The sequence below is a fragment of the Vigna unguiculata genome, chromosome 5 (assembly GCF_037176805.1).
Source record: "Vigna unguiculata cultivar grain cowpea cultivar isolate G323 ecotype 2 chromosome 5, ASM3717680v1, whole genome shotgun sequence".
NCBI lineage: Eukaryota > Viridiplantae > Streptophyta > Magnoliopsida > Fabales > Fabaceae > Vigna > Vigna unguiculata.
The window spans coordinates 5,566,679-5,594,394 of NC_140796.1; the positions used below are offsets into that span (position 1 = coordinate 5,566,679).

The 27,716-nt window shown below is 32.4% G+C and overlaps 2 protein-coding genes across 4 annotated transcripts; both read right to left on the reverse strand.

Annotated features, from left to right (window-relative positions):
- Positions 1 to 1,832: 1,832 nt before the first annotated feature.
- Positions 1,833 to 14,287, reverse strand: BRM (transcription regulatory protein SNF2). 2 transcript variants are annotated; one of them, XM_028072770.2, is made up of 15 exons: positions 13,935 to 14,287; positions 13,643 to 13,830; positions 10,155 to 11,447; positions 8,685 to 10,004; positions 8,371 to 8,483; positions 8,085 to 8,172; positions 7,910 to 7,996; positions 7,617 to 7,709; positions 7,445 to 7,528; positions 7,166 to 7,369; positions 5,791 to 6,033; positions 4,180 to 5,715; positions 3,548 to 4,084; positions 2,961 to 3,212; positions 1,833 to 2,751 (listed from the first exon to the last, which is right to left on the reverse strand). In XM_028072770.2, exons 2-15 carry the CDS (start codon positions 13,805 to 13,807, stop codon positions 2,140 to 2,142), a joined length of 6,627 nt encoding a protein of 2,208 aa, XP_027928571.2. In that variant the 5' UTR covers positions 13,808 to 13,830; positions 13,935 to 14,287; the 3' UTR covers positions 1,833 to 2,139. The 2 variants fall into 2 exon arrangements, with proteins under 2 accessions (XP_027928571.2, XP_027928570.2); XM_028072769.2 differs by having other exon boundaries at positions 13,919 to 14,287.
- A 9,136-nt stretch (positions 14,288 to 23,423) lies between these two features.
- CYSC1 (cysteine synthase C1) lies at positions 23,424 to 27,429 on the reverse strand. 2 transcript variants are annotated; one of them, XM_028074281.2, is made up of 11 exons: positions 27,289 to 27,429; positions 26,758 to 26,980; positions 25,964 to 26,073; positions 25,777 to 25,834; positions 25,429 to 25,692; positions 25,114 to 25,251; positions 24,967 to 25,018; positions 24,618 to 24,697; positions 24,485 to 24,544; positions 24,254 to 24,334; positions 23,424 to 23,811 (listed from the first exon to the last, which is right to left on the reverse strand). In XM_028074281.2, exons 2-11 carry the CDS (start codon positions 26,941 to 26,943, stop codon positions 23,713 to 23,715), a joined length of 1,128 nt encoding a protein of 375 aa, XP_027930082.1. In that variant the 5' UTR covers positions 26,944 to 26,980; positions 27,289 to 27,429; the 3' UTR covers positions 23,424 to 23,712. The 2 variants fall into 2 exon arrangements, with proteins under 2 accessions (XP_027930082.1, XP_027930081.1); XM_028074280.2 differs by lacking the exon at positions 27,289 to 27,429 and having other exon boundaries at positions 26,758 to 27,036.
- Positions 27,430 to 27,716: the final 287 nt, after the last annotated feature.

The window sequence follows — 27,716 nt, forward strand, 5'->3', positions numbered from 1 at the left end:
TTATGTTTGCGCTGGTATAAATAATAGGGTTTTGTGTTGCATCAGACGTTCGAAATACTAATTAGGGTAACGACTCCTACAAAAGACTATATTATTGTTTTTGGGGTGTGTAACAGTGTAATAATTGAACCGATAAAAGAAACATCGTAATATAATTGTGGCAACAAGTTTAGGATAAAGTATGATGTGATAAAAGAATAGATATAGTTAAGTGTCACTCAGGAGACATATATTGAATGAAGCATCCAAATATCATTGTTTGTTTATATATTTGAATATTTTGTCCTCAATTCCTCACTTTTTCATAAATCTTTGTCTTTTACTAACAAGTTATTTCTTATGTATTGTTCTTTCTTTTATTTATTTTTAATACCGTATGCATTTAAACATATTCCATCTCACGTTTTATTTCAAATGTTATGCTAATAATCTAAAAAAAAAATGGCTTGTAGTCGTAGGTGTGATCCCAAAAATTTTAATAATTAGAAAGTACAAATGTGGTTAAATATTTGAAGTAAAAGATAAAATTTTTAAATGTAATTTAAAAGATGAATTTTATTTTAACATAAGATTTGGTGAATAATTATTTGGTTAGAAAAAATATATCTTGACATGTTAGATATAATTTGATATTATTGTTAGAGAATAATAATAATAAGTTGTGATGATTAATCATATATGTGATGATTTGTTTTATTTGATAGATGTTATTCTTATTAGTGCATGATTTAAGTTGAGGGATTATATCAAATTTTGTAAGTGGAGAGCAATGGTAAATGGAAAGGTTATTCGTAAGCTTTGTGCGAAAGTTGCAAATTAGTTCTTGACACTAAAAACATTAGTGTTTATGATGATATGTTTGAACTGTTATTTGAGACAAGAGACTTTGTGAATGATTGACAATTAATGAAATTAAATAGTATTTTGAGACATTAGAGTTAAAAAATGTTTGGGTGAGTGTTATAGTATGACTGATGTACACTATTGTATGATGTTTGGATGTTTGTATACTCACCCTTGCATTAGTGATTTCCACCTGCAATGGTTGTATTTACGGAGAATTATAATCGTACATGTGTTGAGAAATAGGCACAATACTAGAAAGAATGATTAATATCGAAAGACGTCTTTAGTCTTAAATTTTTTCTTTTTAATAAAATCAGTTTACAATTGAAATTTTCAATAAAATAAGAATGAAATATAATATTAGATTTCTCCAACATTAAGGGATAAATGAAATGAGATGCAACACCTTTTTAGAATATACTATAATTTTGATATCATCTTAATATAGAGTAGAACGTAAATTTAATTCAATCCAAGCAAAAAAGTGTACCACAACTCATTTGAAAACAAAAACTAACAAATATACTACCTCATCTGCATGCAAAATCTAAAAAGAAGGAAGAATCAAAATTCAGGTGGAAAAAAATGGAAAAACTTTATCTACAAAACTCTCCTTAGCCAATCTAGGTTAACTCCTCATAGAATCTTGACTCAGAAAAATATGTAGGAAAAAAAAGAGAGGAAGATATTAGAATAAATCCTCTCAAACTTGAATTTCATACATAGAAATGGCCTTATTAGTTGGGTAAAATATCAATTTGTATAAGTTTTTGACTTCAAAGGATAAATCCTCTCTAACTTGAATCACATCAGATTTCATGACATAATAACGATCCTATACATACTTTATTTCTCAACTAAGATACATGAAACACATGGGTCTAAATTTACTAGAGGTGTGATGGTAAAGCCAACTTATAAATATAAAGTTCATAGTTTACGCATTTGATATAGATATAATCATTCGGAAGAGTAACTGTAGCATGTAGAGATTAATTCTTGTATGGCATACTATGAACCAAGAAGTTACTATACAAGACATTCATCAGCTATCTAAAGAAGAAGCATCACCTGCAAGATGCAGATATCCAAAGAAAAAAATTGTTGACCATTTTAATTTAACCCATTGATTGAGGTAGCTATTGAATACAGTTGAAGAACTAACTCTATATTAACAGAGAGTATGGGCTAAAGCCTATGAAAGGCAAGGGCAACTAAAGCTCTTCCTGAAAAACTAGTACCAATAACAAATATTTCAGTTATATACCTACCATCTTTTCTCTCCTTCAAAATCTACATATGGCTTGGTCTCCTCTTCCCAGAATCTGTTCTCAAACGCTTCACAGGGTTTGCCCAACCAACTGACCCACCACCAGACCCATTTGATGGTTGAGATGGTTGACCACCCCATCTAGTATCCTTTGGGGTTGAACCTGACCCTGGACTTCTTATAGCACCATGTGGAGAAACAGGACATGCTGATCCACTCCTTCCCTTCCCCAATGACTTTTCTCTGTCATTTCTTTTCTTCTTGCACACAACCAACTGACCCGGATGTGTGAGCATTGAAGGATTATCCTGCTGAGGTTGCTCACGCGCACTGCTGCTGCCACTGCCAGTTTTGGACTCCTTCAAATGACCTTTGAACCTGGTGCTTTCGCCGTTAGAAGCAGCTCCACTTTGTGGCAGCTTCTGTGAAGGGATTGGATCGGTTTCCACATCATTGGTTGCCCTGTGCCTTTTGCTGGTGCCAACTGTTACTTGCCTTGGGGATGAGGTGGTACCACCAGGAATTTGGCTAGAGAATGAAAGTGCACTTCTTGCTTCTCCAAAATCTGTATCCGGGAATGCAATTTTCAGGATATCAAAGAATAGATCATGAACCTTCCTTGCTTCAGATCTCACCTGCAAATAATGATCATTCAGAACTTTTAACAGTTACCAAAATGGATGGAGATCATATGAACAATCCTGGTCTCTATTAATTTCAGGTCCTTAGAATTGTGAACAGAAATCTGCCAAAATTGTCTTTGGACACATAAATTTTCCAAATACTATTTAGTCAGATTTTGTTTCCTTCGCTTTGTACAATTAACACGGATAAGAAATCTCACCTCATATGAATATCCGTAGAAATGCATTGAACCCCTCAACATGAACTGTACATCAAACACCAGCTCCATTACTCCGGTATAATCCATTCTATCAATCCGCTGGTCAATCTTCCGTAAATCCAACAGACTGCTCCCAGATCCACCCGCATACCCAGAATTCTCAATCCTCTTCCACAAATCTGTTAGCAAAGGTACTATCTGATGGCCTTCCTTGTCTATTTTCCTTTGGAGCTTGCTAATTACATTCTTGCACTGCATGTGAACAAGTTGTGTGGGGTCATATATTTTACATTAGAAATCTACAAGAGACATCTCCAACATGGTTTATTTAACGAGTTGAGATTAAGTTCACATAGCAAAAAGAAAGTTAAAGCAAAAAACAGAGCAAAGTAATATGTTAAGAATAGCAGCAAGTGTTAAACCTTCAAGATTCTGGTATATTATGTTATATTAATATTAATATTTTATCATAATTAAGCTTGAGATTAATAATGGTTCCTGCTTGCAGTCCATGTAACATGCAGTGAGGTATGAAAAGCAAACAACCATGGCAGGAAATAAGACATTAGGCACAAGATGACACATACTCCTCTTTGGATTATTTCAGTCGTCTTGGTGCCATGAACTGAAGATCCATTTGAATTGAGAAGCTTCCCCTCCCAACTTTCTCTAGGGTGTTCACCATCATCAGAAGGACCAGATGTGCAATTCAAACGATTAGACTGAGGTGACCCATGTAATTTGGACGTATTAGCTACTTTTCTTGAAGGTAATTTTTGCTTGTTTTTTAATGATGTTGCATTCTTATCATGCTTGCCGGCATTCTTGTCCACAAATGATTTTGATTCCGTATCCATCCTTGTTTGCATCTGATATTTATAGTCTGCCAAAAGAGATGATTCTCCTCGTTGAATAGATTTCATCTCACTGCCAGACTTGTCGTCGGGCCTTTCCACAGCATGGCGGGGACGAACACGAAGACTACGCTTACGCTTAATCTTGGGTTTCTGCAAAACTTGTTCACCTTCCCCCTCATCTCGATCATGAATCCAACTTCCTGATTGTTGATGATCCATGTGAGAATCACCTGATCCTGCAATTTCCCCTTCTTCCAAGTCGTCTCCCTTGCAAAAGTTATTTAATAAAAATGAAACATGGAACAAAGAAGCCCCAAAGAAAATGATAAAAATAATCAAAATATAAAATAAAGTCCATGTACCATAATTTTTGAAATGGAGCTTGGCCTGGCATCCAATGCAGAGAGGGAACCAAATTTCTGAGCAGAAACTGAAGGTGAAACTGTTTGCACCAATCTTTGATTGTCAGAGGATGATCCTGAGGAACCAGCCTCTTCAGCCACATGATTATGTCTAGCATTTTCTGAAGAACGAGCAATTTCATATCCAGCATCAGAAGTTAAACCATCCTCTTCCAATTGATGTCCATCAGCCCCGCTATAAACATCATCTTCAAACTCTCCAATTTCCCCTTCTTCCTGTGCAGAATACTCATTTCTGTCTTCAGAGCTTGCTTCAGAATATTCTCCATTTTCATCTTCCAACTCTTTATAATTAGGATGTTTTTTTCCCTTGGGCCGTCCCCTTCTCCTTTCAGAACCCACCTCACTGTCCATGCCAACACTACCACTCAATAAAATGTTCTTTGATGGTCTTTTAGATAAAGATGCAATAGCAGCATTCACTTCTCTTGAATTGGCTCGAAGCCACTGAGGCACCTCATCATGTTGCATCATCTCCTCAGGCCAATCTAGTTCTTCATCCATTTGATCAAACAACTCCAATTCCTCTTCACTCCTAGCAATCATGCGATTTACCTCCTGAAGAGAAGGAACATTGTGGACATTTTCTTGATACCTTTCTTCATCATGTAACAATGTCTCTAAAGTCAAACGCCTCTCTTCATGTGTTGTCCTTTGATCAAAACGTCCAGCATTGATAACCTCATCGGCCATATCTATCTTATATTGTTGAATATTGTTCCTTATGAGGCTCTCAACTGATCCTATATAACGGTCCTTACCCACAAATTCATCCTCTATATCGACAGTGCCTCCACTTCTCAGTTCATCCTCCTTCTGATGGCTAGAGATTTTGTCAACAACAGCCTCCATGTAGATAACTCTGACTTCTCTTTTCTGTCCAATACGATGAGCTCTGGCCACAGCCTGCTCCTCATTTTTCGGGTTAGGATCAGGATCATAAATAACAACTGTGTCAGCAGACTGAAGGTTAAGGCCTCTCCCAGCAGCTCGAATGCTAAGCAAGAAGATGAAACAGTCTGAATCAGGGCTATTGAAGTCCATTATAGCTGATTCACGGTCATCCAAATTAGTAGTCCCATCAATTCTTCTGTACACAAACCTTCGCAGATTCAAGTAATCTTCCAATATATCTAGAAGTTTTGTCATGGTACTGAACAGCAAAACTCGATGACCAGTTCTTTGAAGCTTTATAAGGATCCTATCCAGGATCCACAATTTCCCACAAGATTTTACAATTAAATTTGTAGATAATTCATTAAATAATGGGTAATTAAGACATGGATGATTACAAGTTTTCCGCAACTCCATGCATCTGTTATTTAAAGTCTTGTACTCTTTTGCCTGGTAGAGCGGATTCTTTTGAATCTTAGATTCCTCACCTTCGGGATCAAGTCGAAGGGTACCCGTTGATTTGACCCAGTCATAAATGGCACTCTGCACAGCTGACATCTTACATCGTAAAACTATAGAGACCTGCAATGCAGCACAGATATTAGGATTGTAACACCACATAAAGAGTAAAAGGTCAAGGAGGAGTCCAAATCAAACCTTTGGTGGTAGTGAGCCCTCAACTTCTTCAACACGACGCCTGAGCATGAAAGGCTCAAGAATTTGGTGAAGTCGATGGATAATGATAACCTTTTTTTCAGTCTCAAGCCAATCATCTTCTGTATTTTGAGTGGAACCTTCCTTTTGAAATGGCTTTGAGAACCAATCATTAAAGGCTTTCTTGTTGTCAAAAACCTCTGGAAGAAGTAAATTTAAAAGCGACCACAGTTCTTTCAAATCATTCTGCAGAGAAATTTACATAATTTTTTTTATCAAGATTTGTAATGCAGCATGTATCTAAATGATTTATCAATAGATGATCATTAAAGACATCTAAATGAAGTTAACATAAAGAACATGAGTCAAAATAACAACAGGTATTTACTGAAGCAAGACATGAATTCTTAGCAAGAGGACTTTGACTATCTTCCAGCAACAACAAAATGAACACGGCTAGAATAATGACATATACTTGACCAAAGGTTTTGGATACAACACAAGGCACCCAAGTCAGGATTTTGAGCTGTAACCAAATTAACAACATTCAAGCTTTGATAAAAAAAAAAAGAAAAAAAAAAAGTCTTAATAGTAGTTTATGATAGTAAAGGAAATTATCTATAGATAAGGCACTACTAGACCCAAACCCCAGCTTAGTATCAGCCATCAGGAAGGCATGACAAGACAAGGATCTGTCATCAGTTAGATCTGAATCTAGCCTCATTATATTAGGTAACTTGGCTCCTCTTGAAAAGGATTGTACCAATTAAAGCCATTCATATAAGAATATAACAGAAAACGTATCCCAAAATTGTCTAAACAAAGGTTAAGAGCTGTAAAAAACTCTTAATTCATGGCTGAGCCAAGTTAAATGGCTCACAGTATTCACCAAGCAACAGCTTATAAGTGCCTTTGCCATCATAAATATTTTAAATTGTTAAAAGAACGTATAAAATTCTGCTACTGTCAAACACTACTCCTAAAAGTTTAAACAGATAGGTAAAAGCATATGAATACTTTTATCACCTTATAACACTCCCCCTTACAAAAGACCTTAGGAATAAAACATAGACAATGTAAATGTCAACTCTAACTTGTGCTGAAATTTTATTTAGAAGAATGGAGTTGCCGAAGACTGAACTTATGACCAATTGACCATAAAGGATATAATACGTGTTCCAAGGAAAGAGATTTCATAAAGCTAAAGCTATTAGTTGAAGGCACATGAATGTTTTTAACATCCAGGGCATAACAAGCTTGTGCAACAAATGTGCAAACTTCAAGAATCGTGGAGTTTGCTTGAATTGGGTCATAAAAGACATTATCAGTACACAGGAAAACTACAGCCACTACACATTTGTATCATAGCAAAGTAGACCTGTAAAGGTGTTCCTGTCAGAAGCAGGCGTCTTTGACAGCGATATCTATCGAGATCACGAGCTAGAACTGATTCCCTATCCTTCATTCTCTGTGCTTCATCGATTATTATATACTTCCAGTCAATTTTTGAAAGCCTCGACCGATCATACATGATGAACTCATAAGTAGTCACCAGGACATTAAATTTCATAGCCATAATCTCCTGCAAATATAACAAAAGGAAATTTAGCATTGAACATTAAATTACTCATAAATTAATGAGCTCTGGCACACTTACCTGTGAATATAATTTTGTCCGGTAATCCTTCCCTCCAGCATAAAAAATGCATGACACAGATGGTAACCAAGTATGCAACTCACTCTACATAGTGGACAAAAGTTTTCTGATTAGAAGCGACACTTGATAACAAAAAAAAAATATCACTGAAATGAAAGAATTGAAAGATCACCTTCCAGTTAACCATAACAGCATTTGGGACTATTATAAGATGTGGACCATAGTTTCCTTTAAACTCCATCAAATAGGCAATTAATGCCATAACCTGGACAGAGAAAAACTACTTCTTTTCAAGAGGTTCATAAAACCATCACAGCAAATATCATGGAAATAAAGAAGTAATATTTTTACATCAACTTCACATGATGCAACAAACTTGAATATGAATTGTAAAATCCCTCATCTCAAAAGAATATCATAGATTTTGTTCAGGTTTTAAATGCCACAGGAAATCATAATACTAACCTGCACAGTTTTTCCAAGACCCATTTCATCTGCCAAAATTCCATTTAATTTGTTGTTATACAAGGAAAGCATCCATTGCAAACCAACCTTCCAAAATAACATGTCAAATACTTAAAAGCTTGCTCCAAAAGAACATAAGCAATTATAGACAATTTCAACAGACTCAGCAACCTACCAGCTGATAGTCTCTAAGTGTTCCAGCCCGCAACATTGATGGTTGACGTACAACCTTCTCGCTCACTGCATGAGCAAGGCTGTAATACCTGGTATGTGGCAAATGGTAAGCACCAGGAATCAGATGTATTATTATACAAAAACAACAAATGTACAAAAATCATAACTTCGATAAACAATGTCAAAGAGCTACAATTACAATAAATGCTACAATTAGGCAGTTGGCACATTTTGAGACAACATCAAGTTTCATTATGCCAAAAGCACAAAACTCAAAGTACACTCACTTGCTGACAGAGGAACTGTCCTTAGGGGCATTCATCTCCATAAAACGATTTCTAATCATCACTTCTTCTCCAGCACAAGCTGCTGCCGCTCTGACTTCTTCTTCAGAAAGACCCTTTAGCCATAAAATTTATAATGTGATGAATGATTAATAGATGACTTCAAACAATATAAAAGTACATTAGAATACATGAAAAAATAAATACCACAAATTAATTGTACAAACTAAAGAAACACAGGCACACAAAAATAAAGGATTTTCTCCCAGGCCACTGGGTTTTATTTATTTTAATGAGAGGAGATTGATGAACCATGCCTGCAATCGTGCAGCAGCTGCAGCAGCTTTGGCAGCCTCCTCCACTTCCTGTTGATTCTTAGCAGTTGTTATCTTACTTCCTAATTTGTGGAGATACTCTTCAGTCTGGGTTAAGAAAGTTGAGAGGACAGCATATCTCTCCGCAGCATCACCTTGGATGCTAGTCTGCTGCTCCAGCAACATCTCCCTATATCTGTCAACATCATTGTTTTTCAAGGCTTCCATCCTTTTATTTCTGTCATCATCCTTACGTTTTGAGAACTCTCTCAACATCCTTTCATGATATTTAGCCACTCCCCTGTTGCGAGCAGTACGGGCATCACGAATGGCCCAATGTGTTTCAAGAAGCTTCTTGCGCCATTGAAATATAGATTTCAGTTGCTTCTCCCTTAAAGCTCTCTGAGATGCCTGAACTTGTCTAGCAAGTTCCATACGCTGACGTTCACACAGTCTAACAAACTTCCGATATGGCCTATCCGGCATTGCCATTATCTCTTGTTGCTGTTGATCAATCTCGTCCCTTAAACGTGCCTGAAGATCTAAAAGGCGAAGCTTTTTTCCTTCAATTTGCAACTTTAACACAAGATCTGGCCTAATTCTTTTCCTCTCTAAGTTTACTGCAAGCAAACCTTCAATCTTCCTTAAATTCTCTGTCTTTCTCTTGCTAAGGACCTCCGTGCCTTCCTCAAACAGAAGTTCTTTCACATCATATGCCAATGACAAATTGTTGTTGTTGTTGAGCATCATTGATGACCCAAATGAATCATGTTTCCTGGTGAAGAAAGGAAAATCAAATAGGGGTCCATGGTATTTTCTGGTGGAAGTCGTATCCTTTGGCTGGGCAACAGTGCTCGCCTCAGAAGGTTTATTAAGTTGCACTGTATCAGTTACGGAAGACTGGGGAGCAGCAACAGCCTTTCCCTTATCTAATACTAACTCATTTCTAACAGACGTTCTGTTAATTCCATGTTCATTTTCCTGATCAGACTTAGCCGAGCATACAACAGACAGCTGCTCTTCCCTTCCAGCAGATTCCTTTATCACAGGAGATGTAACCTGCAAATGAACTGCTGTTACAGCATTGCTCTCATCTCTGATAAAGGCTTCCTTCTTTGAAGAGTTCTTTCCGCTAATGGATGGGATATGCTGTGAATCTTTGGCATTGGCCTCATTCTGCCTTGGCTGTTCAGCCACAATATTTCCAGCAGATCTCTCTTGACTTTGTGCTCCTCCAGAATGAATTGGCTGCTGCACTAGCAAATCAAGAGGTGGTGGATTGATGGACCGAAGAAGTTCTTGGGGAAGTGCACCTTCTCCTTTCTGTAAACAACAGGAAATTAAAAAATCAGTGAGCACAATCTACATTAAATATTATGCAGTACATTTTCATTTCACAAGGTGTACATAAATAGCACAAAAACACATAAACCAAGCAGCAGACAGAATGAAGAAGGAAAGAAGATATTAAACCTTCAGACGCCGAAATGCTAGTATTTGTGCCTTAAGAACATGAAGCTGTTGTTTAGTGAAACCATTTCTTTGCTGAGGAGTTTGAGATGGCCCCGCTTGAGTTTTGGGGTAATTTCCTGATCCACCTTCATTTGTCAGACCTCCACCCTGAGAAGCCGATGGGTTTAATTGCCTGATGTACTGCATTTTTGCAGGTTCTGGACAAGATGATGATGCTTTCGCATTCAGAGGATGATCTGCACCCACATTCATGTTTGCAGAGGTCTGCTGTGGATGCATTCCATTTCCAGTTAGAACTGAATGCTTCAAAGATCCTTGAGTGTCTCTGCTATGAAGACTGAATTGCTGCACAGCCATGTCACTAGAGGTACTGGCTATACCAGCACTAATTGGTGGGCTCAAATGGTTGGGTGGAGCCATCTGCCTGGCTTTCAGAGAACCCGACTGTGCAGACACATCACCAGATGAATTAGCACGTGCTGAACTCTCACTTGCCACTGCTGGAGAAGTAACCTGCTGGTTTGAAATGGGGACAGGTGATGACTGTGCACCTGAGTTAGTATCATTTGCCTTCGGTTGTTGAACCATCCTTGATTGCATCAATGGAATAAGCTGAGCCATTAACTGAGCATTTGCAGGATGTGACATATCAATATTTTGTTCATGTGCCCATGCCTGCATAGCCCGCAATTGAGCAGACATTGCAATCTGGTTGTTCATAGTGTTTGAGATGTTCTGCTGATTTGCCAGAGCTTGCCCAGGTCTTATAATGTTTCCAGGTACTATATTTCCAACAGCTGGCCCCTGACTTGAAGGATTTCCTTCACTCTTTCTAGCAGGTGCTAGCTGCTGTCCTTGCTCTACCCGCTTTTCCCCATGATTAAAATGGTCAGATGAATTTCTAGACGATGATGCTTGGGCTTGATTTACTGCCTGCATGGACATGAGATCCTGCATTTTCAAATTTCCCATTCGCATGTCCTGATCCTTTACAGATGAAGAGCCCAGCATTCCCATTTTAGGTTGCTGCATTGCCAAAGCAGACTTTTGTTGTGAAGCCTGCAGGGCATATTGAAAGTATGCTGCTTGTGCAGGATTTAGCATTTGCTGCTCAACACCTTGACCCTGGTTGGATCCATGCTGAGCTAGATCAACAAATTTTCGAGGCTGTTGAGGCAGTTGCATGGAACTAGATGGGAAGTTGTTACTCCCAAATACTCCTTGAAGACCTGCTTGATATGCCAAAAATGCTTCACTCCCTTCAGGTTTTCTTAGCAGCTGCTGTTGAAATGACTGTATATGTACAAGGTTGAGTAAGGGCATTTTTCCATAAGACAAATGATAAGTTTAAAGGTTACCCAAAAAAGGCATAATTGCCATAATAACAATAATACTTGTTGTAAGATCACAATCCGAATTTCATTGATGTCAAGACACACATGCAGGTATACACACTTTTCACAGTATAGCATATGATGAGTTAGTTCCCAAGACCCCACTTTTGACTTCATATCTAAAAAGGTATGATGGAAATTTCATGGAGATTTATGCAGGATGCTATTAACATGAATTACAGCAGAAACATCTTTGACCTCTATAACGAAGTAACAACCATGAAATAAAAAATGAGACCATACTTGTAAGTTATGACATATTCTGAAGTACCATTACCAAAAATCATAAAGAAAATTAGTCATCTATTAACGATCATGCCATTTTGAGAAAGATGATACATCGATGATTTTTCAATTAAGACTGCATTTCATAGAAAATTATAACTCGACAAGATGCAGACGATACCAATCATTGAGCCTTCCTCTTTTGATAATAAAAACTTAACTACCAGAACAGAGAGACAGTAAGAACAGTTAATACAAATTGAAAATAAGCAGAAGTTGTGGAAATAACACTATTACAAGTTGAACTATAGGTTATGTAGTTAAAATACGCAATTAATCATTTCTTTACACTCATAGCATTTACTCAACAGTTAAAGAGACTGGGAGAATTCATAATCCAGTACATAGAAGATGACGAAAAAACACCTTTTAGCAAGTTGACTGTAGGTTATTTATTTACAATCCATAATTAATCTGTCTTAAAACTTATATCATTTACTCAACACATAAAGAAAGACTACAGGGATAACTCGTAATCCATATTAAAACAACATGCATAAATTTCAACAGTAGCACCTGAACATAATTAGAAAGACAAAAGGAGTTCATTGGCCAGAAGAAAAACCCCAAATTTTATTGATGTTTCATTATCAATCATCATCAACACCTTTTACCAAGTTGCCACTGTAGCTTGTATAGTTAAAATTCATTATTAATCAGTCATGTACAATGACAGAAGTAACAGAACAGAGAGGCAGCAAAAACAGTTAATACAAACTGACAATACACAGAAGTTGACGATCCACAATTAATACAAACTGACAATACACAGAAGTTAATACAAACCTTTTAGCAAGTTTCAACTGCAGCTTGTTTGGTTACAATCCACAATTAATCAATGTCTTAATACTCAAACCATTTACTCAACACATAAAGAAAGACCCAGGGGAGAATTCATAATCCAAAGGAGTAATTCATCGTTCATAAATTTCAATAATAGCACCTGAAGAGAGTTAGAAAGTCAAAAATGGTGTTCATCAGACCAGAACATAAACCCTGAGTTCTATTATCTTTATGCTTCAATATCAATCATCACAAACACCTTTTAGAAAGGTGTAACTTTAGCTTGTGTAGTTAAAATCCATAAGTAATATTTGTCACGTACAATTTACTCGAGGAACAGAACAAGGGGAAAATTCATAATCCAGAGTAGTAAATAGTGAATATGAATTTCAACAATGGCACCTGAAAAGAGAGTTGGAAAGGCAAAAGAGGGGGTCCATAGAACAATAATATAAACCCCAAATTTTATTACCCTGATGATTGATTATCAATCACCATCAACCTCGAAAAGGAAATGCCGTAGAAAAGTGCAGAAAAAAAAATGCAGAATAGTCAATGTTTCCTATAATTCAACATCACACACCCAAAAAAAAAAAACATAACAAAAAATAAAGGCAAAGACCAATTAGCAAAAAAATTAAAAGTCAACAGACTAGCGCATGCTGGCATAGGATGAAAAGGAAGCTAGATTGGAGTAGACAAACATCAACAGCAAAAAACTGCACCAATCATTTCTCCAGATTCAATAATTCCATCAGTTTCCATATGATGCTCCTTGAATGCCTTGAAAATGAATTGGGGAAAAAGGAAAAAAAAAACAAACAAACAAACTCAACCGACTAACTAAATCCCACCACCAAGTGCATTAAATGCAAATTCCACCACAACCCATTTTTTCACACTCCCATGTGTTCCAACATTCGTATTAGCAGCACAAGCAGGTAGTAGACTTCCCATCACTAGTAAAAAACAAACAATTCAACCAAATTTTCAGAGAAATTTAGCTAAACCTATCAGAATCCGCACCTGCCTAGAACCTATCTGCTGTTGTTGTTGCTGCTGCTGCAATGACTCCAAGTGTGACGCCGCCGATGACGAAGAAGACGGCGAAGCAGCCGCTGACGACGTCGATGCCGCCCGTCCCGCCGGATTCCGGCCCGGCCCACCACCGGGGCCGCCGCCAGATTGCATGCAACCACCCCAGAATTCACCACCTACAGAAATCACCAAAATTCAGATCACACCAACTGATCAAGCAACAAAAATAATAAAAGCTTCAAACTTTGTACAGAACAAAGATACCCAGAAATGGCAGAACCTCAGAATCCCTCCAAATGTGAAGAAACCCACATTTTTTCCCTCCGATCCCAACGTTCAAAAAAATCTAATATTCTCTCTCTAGCTGCTGCTACTGACACCCACTTTCTCTCTCTAGAATCCGCAACTTTCGGGCAATTGGGGACAGATCTTTCCCTGCAGAGGACCGAACTTGACGGATTCGGTGATTCCACTATTTGGGCCACACGCGATGTCGCAATTCACAGTCAAACCCTAAAGAAAAAAATTATTTTTTTTCCAACTTTCATTTTTCTTTTCCATTTTATAAAAAAAAAATGGTGTTTATGTTAATTTCCTTTTTTCCTCAGGTGGGTGACAAACCTTTCTCGTTCTGCCTCTCTGCCTTCTCACTCTCTGCAATTTATATGTCCCAACCCCTACGGTTACAGATTTACGGAAACTTGCAATTCACGTTGCCCTCCCTTTTCCTCACAATTACATCCAAACCTACACTCTTCAGTAACGCTCTCATTTTTCATTTTTTTTTGTTTTAAAATGTTTTAGAAAATTTGTAAACATATGCCAGCAAATTATTCTGTCTGCTTCTTTCAACTTTATTTAGAAAATCAATAATAATAAAAATTTCAATAAAAATTATTTCATAAATATTTTAAGTATATATATATTATTCAACTAGACATAAATTTTATATTCATGTAGCATGATAAATGACTTTTTTGTGTAAATAAAAATAAATGTAAATAGTGAAACTCCTACTTATCTTCCTTAATTGGCTTCTTTATTTTTAATTAACATATATTTCTTTGTAAAACACGTATAAGTGTGTACTTTTATAAGATACACTTAAAACTAAATCGCTCTTTAATAATCGTTTGATTTTAGCACAACAACCAGACACATTACAGTTGCTCTATATAACACAGGATGCAAATTTTTTTAAAAATTCAAGATTTTACATTAAAAACTTAATTACAAATAATACTAATAGATATTTTATCCAAGAAAAAACTAATGAAAAGTATGATATAAAATATATATTTTTTAAGTATGTTTTTACTTTTGAAATATATTTACATTTTGCTTCGATTCTTAGAAAAAAAATACCTTTTGTTCTCAAAAATCATTTTATTCCATCTCTAAAAAAGGTTCTTCGTTCAAAAGCTTCTATGATAGTAGAAAATTACTATACTTTGTAACATGTAATTTTCATAAAGTTACAAATATAGGATTTGGATTCAAGATTTAAATTAGAAAACAAAATAAAAATCAGTCAATTCACGTTTTGATTACATTTACTAGAAGATGTATGTGTATTAATATCGTATATAATTTTGAAATATGTTATTTTAAAAAGAAAGTGCACATTGAGAGAAATATATAATTCTATTAAAACTATTCACTATAAACAAATTTAGATTATTAAGAAAGTAAAGTATATGAACATTATTAGTTTAATACATAATTGGAAAAAAATATATAATTATTAACTATATGGTGGAGCATTCAAGTTGAGGAAATTGTCACTTTTAATAAAGAAGATTGAAATTTAAAAAAAATAAAAGAAGAATCATATTTTCTTATAACTTCTTCCGATAAAACCATTATTGTTTTAAGAAACATCAAATTGAGTTTTTGTTTCGTTACCTACAAGTAAATTAAAATTTATTGCCATAAAATTTCCAGATATAATATATTTTTGATCATCTATTCCTTAATTGACAATTTTATTTAAAACATTGTGGAATGTTAAATGTAAGTACTTCTTTTAATAGAGATTTTAACATGTTCACATATTTATTAAAAGTAATGTATAATGTATTTATGGAATGTTTGTTTGTACTTCACATGTTCATTTATGATTACATTAAAATTTATATGATTTTGAAAGAAATTATTCTTTATTTACCTACAAAATTAATTATTAGCCTTTCATTTGAACATTTACTACTTTGGATTTTACTTTTTAAGGGGATTTACCTCCATTTCTTTAAATTATTAACTCCACTAAAATCGAAGATTTTTTTTTTTTTTTGTATATTTTTAGAGTTAAACAATTTCATTTGATCTTCAAATCAAATTCACAAGTGTTAAAAATTAATCTTAAATATATTTTAAGTTGACAAAAATAATTCTTTTTGATTTTTTTTCCTTTTCATAGTATTTTATCATTAAATATAAATAATTTAGGGCTATAAATAATATAATTAAGATAATTAGGGTAGAAAATAATATTTTACATTAAACTAATCAAATAATTATAATTTACTTTAAAATGTAAATACGTTATCAACCGTGACTTTTATTTTTAAAACTAATCTTATTTCTTTCTTCAATAATTTACTTTTAATCATTACTTTTTAAAAAAATTATAAATTATAATTTACGTTTACTATATCGTTTTTCATGTTATAATTATAATTTGGAAGTTGGAATAATTATAAAGTGTTCTTTTTGGAATATTTTGTTATTAAACTATAAGATTATAAAAACCTAGTTTAATTGAGTTTTAGAGATCATAATCTTTCTCAAATTATTATCTTTTTCTTTGTTTTTTCTCTTAATTTTTAATCACTTTGTTCGTCCTTTTGAATATCATATATTGTCATATATATATCTTGATCTATAATAAAGCAATCATAGTCCATTATAATGTTCTTTTTGAATAAGTTTATCTTGATCTCTTTTTTCAATCTTTTTTTTTTAAGCTTTGCATGCATGTGACTCAAAAGAATTCAAGATGACTTTTTGTTTATCTAAGATTGTTAGGATATGTTCAAATTATTGATATGAGTTTTTTATGTACAAGTATTATATTCTATGAGAACTAGAAATTTTGGAATTTAGTTGAGTCAAAAACTTAGTCTAAGTAAAGAAAGTTATCTTATTTTCTATTATTGTTATAAGTTAAATTATATTTGGCTGGTTAGATGTTGCAGTCACTACGCTTTATATGTATTTTAAGGCCTAGTGGTTATCGAATGTTGTTGGGAAATGATGATTTGAGATAATTGATGTTGTTTAAACTTTTGTTGATATGATGCATGCTACATTGTACTAATTGTGTGAATTTTTTTAACAATGGTTTAAAACATTTTGGGTTTGGTTTAAAATCATTTCGTACAAATTATATCTTTTTAGAACGGAGGAAGAAGTAGAACATGATTAATATGACTACATGATTGATCTAAGATTTCTATAAAATTATGCAGACTTGTTTAGTAAGCCACGTGAATAAGGCTCCCAAAGTTTTGGCTAGTTAGACGAGTAAATCAATCACTAAGCAAAAATTATATAAAACTCCAAAGAGCTTGAGATGGTTGGGTCATTATGCGAGTTTTGTCTCACTAAGCGAATTAAATTAATAAAAAACTCACAATACTTTCTTATCAGGCTAGTCAATCATCTTGATGCATAAAATATTTTTAATTGAAATCCAAAGAGCTTAATGATTATTGGTCATTAAGCAAGTCAAATGTTCACCAGGTGAATATACCTCCAAAGGTGTATCGTTGGACAAGTGGGACGATAGTTAAGCGAGTTTTAATATTTGAAAATTCTCATAGTTGTCTTGTTGCGAGCTTAAGTGTTTGTTGAGTGAGAGGGAAATATTTGATATGTAAAAACCAATGTTTTTAGATTTTGAAATGAAAATATATGGGTGTGTGGTCGAGTAGAGATAAGATTTAACGATAATATACTATTTTGTGTATGTATTTAGTTGAGTAAAGTTAAGGTGTTAACCATAATCTATTATTGATATGTATATGAAATCAAGTAAAATAAAGACATGCGTTTATTTTTGTGTATATTTGGTCGAGTAGAGCAAGAACATGTGTCTATTTTGTGTGTGTATTTGGACTAGTAGAATAATGACATGAGTTTTGTGTGTATTTGGCCAAATAGAACAAGAACATATGTTTATTTGTTTTGTTGTGTATTACTTTTAGATATTTAATAATAATTTTAACAAAATCATTATTTACACACTTTCAAATACATATATATTTACAATTAATGATTAGTATATATATATAATATTAATATTAATAATTAAAAAAATTAAAAGAAGTTACGTGTAACATATGAATTTTAAAAAGGAATCATTTACTTGTATATTTAACAACATGCATAAATCTTTATTCGCATTGAATATTTTCATTTGATAAATTTATTTTTAGAAGTATGTAATATTATGAAACTTATTTAATGTAATATTGATTTAATCATTTCATGTTATATTGTAGTTATAAATTAAATTAAATTAAACCGATCTTTTAAATGTATGGTTCTAAAGACACGTAAAAGATTTTATATTTTTTTAAGAGAAATTATGTTTAACTGTTCAAATATAAATGAATGGCTTAACTTTGTATCTTTAACCACAAACATGAACTATTAAATTTATTTACTTGATATTTTTTTAATTAATTTGATCATGTATATTAGCTGGAATTTAAATTCATTTAAATATATCACTTAACTTTATGACTTTAAAGACATGCATAAATTTTAACTTTTATGAAGAGAAGTTACATCTAACCGTCCAAATTTAAGTGAACCACTTAACTTTATAACTTTAACAACGCACATAAATTTTTATTTTCATAAAACTATTTTTTTATATATATATAAATTCCATTGATGCATTTACTTTTATATGTATCTAATATTATTACATCTATTTAACCTAATATTGATTTAATCAATTTGATAATTTATTTTAACTAGAATTTAAATTCATTTAAACATATCACTTAACTTTATGACTTTAAAAACATGCGTAAATCTTGATTTTGATGAAGTTACATCTAATCTTTAACCACACATATAAATCTTTATTAATTTTGTTAAACAATTTCACGTTTCTAATATTACATTAATTACTTTTTAATAAACATGAGAGATAATTAGTACTTATTAAATGTATCTTCAATTATATTAATCATTAATAGAATATAAATAAAATTAAAAATTATTTTATTAGAATGTTGGAAGTTCTACATTGGCTAGAGATAAGGTGATTTAAGAGTATATAAGTGGTATAAACCTCAACTTATATGCTGGTTTTGTGGGAGCTAATTTCTCATCCTTTACTTTTTTATGTAGCTTAGCGTGGACTATTGATTAATGTACCATTATTTTTTTATTTTTTAAAAAATCAATAATCCACCCTAAGTCAGGTCAATAAATAAAAAATAAGAGTTAAAAATAAGAGTCATAGTATAATTTATATATATATATATATATATATATATATATATATATATATATATATATATATATATATATATATATATATATATATATATGGAAAAATTTGTTGAAAGTTGTAACCTAGAAGGTGGCACAAGAGGAGTGGCATAGAGAAAGGTATGTAATAGGATGAAAGCATAAAAAGGACAACAACTTAAAAATTGGCAAACAATGAGTGCTGCTTGGAATGGAAGTGGGGTATGAAGCAACACAAGGTCCCTCATAAGGACTCTCTCTCTTTTAATGCCTTAATAATGTAGGCCACAACTGCACCTGCTGCACTCTATTCCAACAACATAAAAAATAAAAATAAAAAATTAGATTTTACTAAACATTCTTCACCTTTAATAAGGTTCTTCGCAAGAATGTACCATCTTGTATTCAAATTCAGCAGATGGTATATTACAAACTGTGCAGAACAATGAGGAAATAATTTCTCAAATTCAATTCATAACAATAAGAGGCAGTTTTACATCTTCATGATCGTTATGAAGGAAAATATTAGACATCTCTTATTAAATATAACAAAACTATAAGTATAGAAAATAACATTTTATTAAATATCTACTTAATATAAAAAACGTGTTAAAAATATCATATCATTTAAAATATATGAATGATTATATAAATGAGTATGTAGGATAAAGTTAGTTGTTAGAGGTACAATGCAACAAAACAATGATTGATTTTGAAGCAAAACGTTAAGTAAGAAATGGAAAAAGTGGAGTTTAGATAGATTTTTAGTGGCATGTACATCACACCATATTATTCATATAAAAAACAGAGAAGTACATGGTACAATGCCACTCATAATTTATAAACTCTTATATTATAATCAAAGAGCAACATGCTTTAACATGTTAAAGTTTTAGGGCAAACTGATATATCATATTGAAAATAAAGAATTGGTTTGATGAGTATGTATTTTATGAATGTTCAAAGTACAAGTTATTGTGGCAAAAATTGTAGTAAAAAAACAGAAGCAGAGTTGTTTTACAAGAGAAAATCAGTTAAGAATTTCCAATAAGTTTGTTAGTGAGTTTGAAAAAAAACCAGTTAAGTATCAGACAGAATGAGACAAAATTTGGAAGTGAATCGAAAAAAAAACATAAAAAACCTGAGTTTGAGGTTGGACTTTATCACATATATGACATCTACGATACCAACAAGAATTTGGTAATAGTACTAGGGTGTCTTAACTGTATAAGCAACAGTACAAAAGGAAAATCTTATTAACAAGTGTATTTTAATACGATGGCTAAGAAATTATAAGAAGATTTTTTTTTTCTTAAAAATCATAGAAAAGCAATGTTATATTTTTAGCTGTCTAAACAAAAAAACAATTTTTTTTGGGTTAAATATGTTTTTGGTCCTTTAACTTTTAGTGAAAATTGGAATTAGTCCTTCTTGAAAATTTTGAACCAATTTAGTCTCTCGTCTATAAAAATGTGTAAATTTAGTCTTTTAAACCAATTATTTTTAAGTTTATTTGACGTTTCAAAGGCATTTTTCAACTAACACCGAAGCGAACATATGTCAAAGGATGTAAACAAGCTAAAATACTATAATAAAATGTGTTTAAAATGTCGACTAAACTTAACAAAATTTGATTAAAAGGACTAAATTCATGCATTTACATAGTTGAGGGATTAAATTGGTTCAAAGTTTTCAAAAGATATTAATTCCAATTTTCACTAAAAGTCGAAGGACAAAAAAATATTTAACCCTTTTCATTTTTAAATCAATATTCTATAGGTTTAAAAAAAGGTTGCATTCATATTTCATTAGTTTCTAAGTCTCTCCAAGTTGAAAGAGAAGTCTCTTAAAAGCATTTACCTTTTTCTTTTGATTAGAATTTTGACTAAATTACATCCAAGAAAGTGTGATACATAAATATAACATATTTAACTTACATTCATAAAAATCATCCTCACTTTTACATTGTTTAAATAACTCAGAGAAGTTGATTTTACATAAATCAAATTAATAATGAAAATGAATGTTGAAAAAGGTGACAAAGTTGGTTTGGATTGTTTAGTTGATTTGTTAATAGCTCATCTTAACTTGTCTGTTTCATTCGTCAAATTGACGTATTAGAGATAAAGTGAGACAAGATGGTCCACCGATTTTCTTTTTCTTTTCAAAAATAATTTAAATTAAACTAATTAATAATTTAAAAACATTAAATATTTTTGTATTATACTACCTGAAGATGAAAGTATTAAATAACATAATAACTTAAACTATTAACACTTTCAGGTTCTAATTATTATAATTATAACAAAATAATTTAATATATAAATATAATAATTATTTTAATTTATTAAATTAGAAACATTAATCAATCAATTAAAACTTAAAAAAAATACTTATCATATCCTTTTAATATATCATATACATAAAAAAATTAATTTTTAAAACAAAATTTAAAAAAAGAAGAAAAAAGAAAAAAATGACAATCCACCCCATCTTAATTTTGACATGTTAACGATATTATAAGTAAAATCGCACAAACTAACTTGTTTTTTCATCTTAAAAAATAATGATAATAATAATAGTAGTAGTAATAAAATTAATTTTTTTTAAAGGAAATGTATTTTTTATTAAATAACTGAGAAAGAAATATTTCTTTATTTAAATAATCTTTTTAGAATTAAAAAAGTAATAAGCATTTAATAAAAAAAGTCGCCTCCAAGATTTGCTTAAATAAGAAAAATAAATTGGATACTCTTTCTTTCTTTTAAAATCTCATTAGGTTTAGGAGTTAATTATAAAGGGTGAAGAGTTAATCCCACCACCACACCCTTAAGTTCCAAAACAATTTTTTGATAACTTATAAAGTTGTTTATTTCATACCCTTTACAAACAAGCAAGAATAAGAAGGGATTATTTTTTAAATAAGATGAACTAATAAAACAATAACATGATGAACATTTACAGATTATGAAGCTATCACAAATTCAAGCGTCTTGAATTATGAAATTATTAAGACTTCAACAGTTTAAATATGTTGTATTTTTTTTAAGTATTATTTATTACCAATAGAAACATATTTGACCGTGCAAAATTTATGATATTAAAAATCTTCACATCATGCATGGGTTTCATCAGTGAAGAGTATTCATTGAGTTGGTTCAACGAGTGCAAAAATTCTTATGGATATTTGAAGTAGGGTTCATGGGTTTGTGGACATTTTATTTGGGTTGGACTCATGCTTAAGCCTAGGAAAGGATACTTGGGGCTGACATTATTTTTTTATAATTAAACTTAAGAATTGGAGTAAACATAGTAATATCAATTATTGAGGAAAATAGTATATAAAGAGATTTTTTTTTTGTCTATATTTTAAAATACCAATTTTACCCTTTAAAATATAGTTATTTATTAAATTTTTGAAAATTGACCGTTATTTTTACAAACTTTTTTATAAAATCGTCTATATCTGCTCTTTTTTTATTTATTTATCAACAATTATTCTCTTATTTTTTCTGATATATTTCACTTTGTTTTTAATAAATATAATTTTATTTTATATATTAACTTAATAACATTATATTATCATCGCCTACTAATATAATATCACGTATATCTAAAAAATGCGTACACACAAACACGACAGCGTGTTGCGCCTGTGTGTATGCTAGTCATAATAATAGTAATAGTTAATATTACAAGATATCCATAGTTTGTTATTTCTTATCTTTCTTGAGTCACAAAGTCTTTAATTAGAGATGAAAATATGCTTGAAATAACATGTTTCCCCATTTCATGCACTACTAACAATTTTATGCATTTCTCTACTATTTATTTTAGTTAACTAATTGTTATCTCAGTGCTAAAATTGAATGGAAATAATTTTATCCCCCATATCCCTTTATATATCATTGTCCACAAAAAAATGTTCTAGTCTATTTAAAATTTGAACCATAACCACAAGCTTAGAATATGTTTATTTATGTAATTCCTAAGTTAAATAAACTTTATGTGTTATATATGGATTTTTTTTGTTTCATTTATTTAAAAATGAAGTAAAACTCTATGCTAGGGTTTTGAAACAATAGTTGGATCAAAATATTTTAGAACTAAGAAAAAGAGAGGAAGAATGATTTAGACGATAGTGAGAATATTTCTAAGTTAGGATTTTGCACCTAATTTTACTTTTTGCAAAGATAGAAATTTGGTAATGCCACCATCTTTGGTTGGTCTTGCCTTAAAAAGAAACTTAACAACAATCACATGCCAAAAGAAGACACAGTTTACCAATAACAGGATTTGATTCCTTGAATTATTCAGTCACACTTCGATTACTTTATACTTTTTTTTCCAACTAAAAATGAAAGTAAAAAAATACAAAACATTAAGATAACATTATTTTAAGCTGCATCAAAACCTTTTCCCAATCAGCACAGGTTTGGCTGACAAATTCTGCAGTGGCAGAAAGTTAACAATTTTTGCTACAACAGGATTGTAACAAAACAACAACTAGGTTGATCCATGCAATGTGACTCCTCATCAAAGCTTTGGATCAGTGGTTATGCATGGCATTAATCAACTGCTACTGGCTGCATGTTTTCAGCTTCTTGACGAAGTTCTTGGAACAGAACAGATGACAGGTATCGTTCGCCAAAGCTGGGATGAACAGTCTGAGATTCAAGCCATCAATGGTTATCACAGAATCAGCATCATAGACACACAAGTTTGCTGACTAAAATTTTAGTGCAAAGCAATTTTTCTAGAATCATAGGTGACAAGAAAAACTGTGCAAATCATTGCATAGTGTGTCTGTCTGTTGTGAATTTAGATAATCAGGCTGTAATTGTCTCCAAATTTTTGCTTTAGACCTTAGAAAGAAATGTCTCCAAATTTTTTTAGTACCGATATATCTCTATTAAATTAATTGTAAAACTATGTTTGAGAGTAAAATTTAATTAAATTATTATGAGTGACTATTAATATCGGCAATAAATTATTTTATCAATAAAAAGACCTTATTCTTAAGTTTGTTTTAGGTTTTCCAAACCCTTAAACTGTCTTTGATCAGGTTGAGTTTTGAGATTAGTGTTGTGTTAAGGAAACTGTTCTTACCACAATAAGTTTGCCTTTGTTTTCAGGCAGCTGAGCCAATCTGAGTGCTGCAACTGTGTTAGCCCCAGATGATATCCCTACCTGAAAAATTTACAAAGAAAAACATAGTTGCAAATTCAGAATTCCATTATCAATTTATAGATACTATTCGTCAATGACTAAAGAATCATCTAAGAGTGGTTAAATGAATGAAGCTTAAAATCTATCAATAAATTGTCTTGTGAAGATTACCATGAGTCCTTCCTTTAAGGCCAACACCCTAGCCATGTTAACTGCATCTTCACTGCTAACCTGATGAGAGAAAAATAAAAGTGTAAAACTTTTCTGCTAAATCTCCGTAGAAGGAAGTAAAATTCTCACTTACTTCAAGAACTTTTTCCATTACATCCATGTCCAATATGTCTGGTTTGAATCCAACCCCATTACCAGTTATATGATGAGGACCTACACAAAAAATTACAACACCAGAGTTTTCAATCTGTAAATAGAACAACGGTCTTCCAAATATCGCACAAAGACCATAGTGATTACTTTTGCTACTTTAGATCATAATTTTAAGCTTCTTTAACACTTCACCAATGCCAGAAATTACTGTCAAATTTAAACATTTTGAAGGCTGAAACATAACATTCAAGAATGAACAAGGTACAAAATTATCATACAAAAAGTAGAATTTTCAAATTCAAAGGAAGAAAAAAAGGCCTGATCCTTACCAGGTTTACCACCATTCAGAACATTGCTTTCACTTGGCTCCACTCCATATATCTAATAATCAAATGAAGTTCAAGGGGTTTAACAAGTGTGCATCTAATAACACACTGTTTATCTGTAATTTGAATTGGTGATCTGAAGAACATTACCTTAACATTAGGATTTTTGGACTTAAGATACTGTCCAACCCCAGAGACAGTGCCTCCACTACCTATTCCCATAACAAATATGTCAACTTGTCCATTTGTATCCTCCCATATTTCAGGGCCTGTTGTTTCAAAATGCACCTGCATCCCATTTGAAGTCAATATATAATTCAATCCACCACTGCAAGTGCCAAGAATTTCAGAACTACATAGTATTACACTTCAGCAAACAAAACCTTAAAAAACATAGTTCTTCAGATTTTCTTTTCCTAGTAAATGGTTTCAAACAGAAACAGTAATTTAGGTTGCTCAAGTAACCTGGGTATTGGCAGGGTTTGAAAATTGTTGCAGCATGAAAGCATTTGGTGTGTTTTCCAGAAGTTCATAAGCCTTCTTAACTGTTCCTCCCATTCCTTTGGTTGGATCAGTGAGGATCAATTCAGCTCCAAATGCTCTCATGGTTACCCTTCTTTCTAAGCTTGTGTAAGAGGGCATGGTCAGAACCATCTTGTATCCCTTCAGGGCAGCCATAAAAGCCATGCTGATACCCATGTTTCCTGATGTAGGTTCAATCAAAGTTGTCTGCAACATCAATTAAGGTTACTATCAGCGTCTGCAACATCAAATAACTCAGCAAAATTGCTGTCATATATCATATCAGCTAACCTTTCCAGGACTTATCAGATTCTTTTTCTCAGCATCTGTGATCATTGCAAATGCTGGTCTGCAGAATCAAAAGAAAATTACAGTAGTTCTGTATTAATTTGAATTTTGATTACCATTAAGAATAACATGCAATCTGATCAAATTCAAAGTAGAAAAAAAGAAGATAAATATATAGAAAGGAATTGACCTGTCTTTGATGCTGGCAGTAGGTTGCATCATCTCTTGCTTGACAGCAACATATCCTCCACATCCTTCAGTGACTTTGTTAAGATAAACCAGTGGAGTCCTCCCAATCAGCTAAAAAAAATGAAAACTTCTAATTCAGGAATCCACCAATGAACAAAATAGGAAGAAAACAAAACAAATTTATAAATCTCTGTTATTCTGCAAAATGGTTTATTCTTTAATAGAAAATTTTAGTGAAAACTCATAGTTTTGATTTCAACATTTACTTTTGTATGTGCCTGTGAGAAATCAAATCCTCCCCTAAACTTAAACCCTAAAAGTATCTACAATTCTATTAGTATTAATTATCATATACTAACTTCATAATAAAATGGTTTCAACAAAACTCAAAACAGAAGAGATGAGTTTCATGACAAAAATCACAATTTTGCAGCTGTAATTATCCCAAGATCCATACCAAGAAGTCCAGAAAGCTTTCCAACCCAATCCCAATGAAAAAAAAAACTTAAAAATCAGATTCAAAAATTCTTTTCACTCTTGGCATGTATGAAATGAATTTAAACTGGATAAGACGGGAAAATCAAACACTGTGACACACGTGGCATGATATTAGTGAACAGAAAAAACACAACCAGAACAAAGCAAGTACAAGTACAACCATTGGGGGGCAGAGCTACAGTGACTGTGTTAGCCACCAAACAATTTCAGGTTCACAGGTTGTCTTGTCTCATTATTCATACAAGCTTGCAAAGAAAACTGAGACAGAAACAGAGAAAGAGAGAGTGTGAATAGTACCTGAGACACATGCTTCTTGATGTTGGTTCCAGGGAGGTCCTTCGGCAATTCTCTGATTCTCTGAGCAAGAGAAGGAGAATCAGCTACGGTTGCTGTTGTGGAGAAGAACCTCCGCATGATGGGGTGGTAGCATGCAGCAACACCAGCATGTGAAAAAGACCTTTGCTTGAGGATGAAAGAAGCCATTTTTTTAGTTGAGTTGAGGTTGAAGATCCTCAACACTCTGCACAATTTATAAATAAATGGTCTCAAACTCCTGAGACTCCTAATAGTTCCGACACTGTAATTTAAGGTTATCTTATACATACATACAAATAATAACTAATTAATTTCCCAATACAAGTTTACAAAACCAGCATAGCATGTGACCCTTTTAAAAAAAAATCAATTTTTATGTAAAAATATCAATTTTTATGAAAAAAAATTTCAACTTTGACGGCAACAGTAATTAACATGAACAGAAACTGGAAAAGAAATAACATTTCACTAAAAATGAGTGCATAAATCAACTTTAGAAAAAAAATATAAAACCTAAAACTGCAGTATTCTTGAGAGGAAGGAAAAGAGAATTTTCATGGGCATGGTTAGGTGCAAGAGTTCAATTTTGGTTTGACTACCATATTTGACTGGTGTGAGGGAATGAATGATGGCTAAGTTCAGTACATGCACTGTGGTGTGCTGCTAATGATTAATTAATATAAATATTGTATGAAAGGTATCTTTTATGATTCTGTTTCAGCTTTTCGAACTCAGAAAAAATCAAAACATCTTTCAAATAACTTTTACATTAATTTTGTGATATTTACGTTTTACATGCTGGTGTTTTTTCCCCTCGTTTTGGCTACATAAAAAGTATTCTCTAAAATAATTTTTAAAATAAAAAAATATAATCAAATACGTTCTTAATGTGGGCCCTCTGATTTTCATCTCTGGTTTCAATTTCAAACGGTCATGTTCCA

Coding starts and splice junctions, on each gene's coding strand:
- BRM (XM_028072770.2), bottom strand. CDS start 13,807: ATGCAATCTGGCGGCGGCCCCGGTGGTGGGCCGGGCCGGAATCCGGCG. Junction 11,448..13,642: donor AGCAGATAGGTTCTAGGCAG/GTGCGGATTCTG, acceptor GTACATATACAG/TCATTTCAACAGCAGCTGCT. Junction 7,529..7,616: donor CTGTTATGGTTAACTGGAAG/GTGATCTTTCAA, acceptor TCCACTATGTAG/AGTGAGTTGCATACTTGGTT.
- CYSC1 (XM_028074281.2), bottom strand. CDS start 26,943: ATGGCTTCTTTCATCCTCAAGCAAAGGTCTTTTTCACATGCTGGTGTT. Junction 26,074..26,757: donor TCAAGAAGCATGTGTCTCAG/GTACTATTCACA, acceptor CATTTTTTTTAG/CTGATTGGGAGGACTCCACT. Junction 25,693..25,776: donor ATCTGATAAGTCCTGGAAAG/GTTAGCTGATAT, acceptor TTGATGTTGCAG/ACAACTTTGATTGAACCTAC.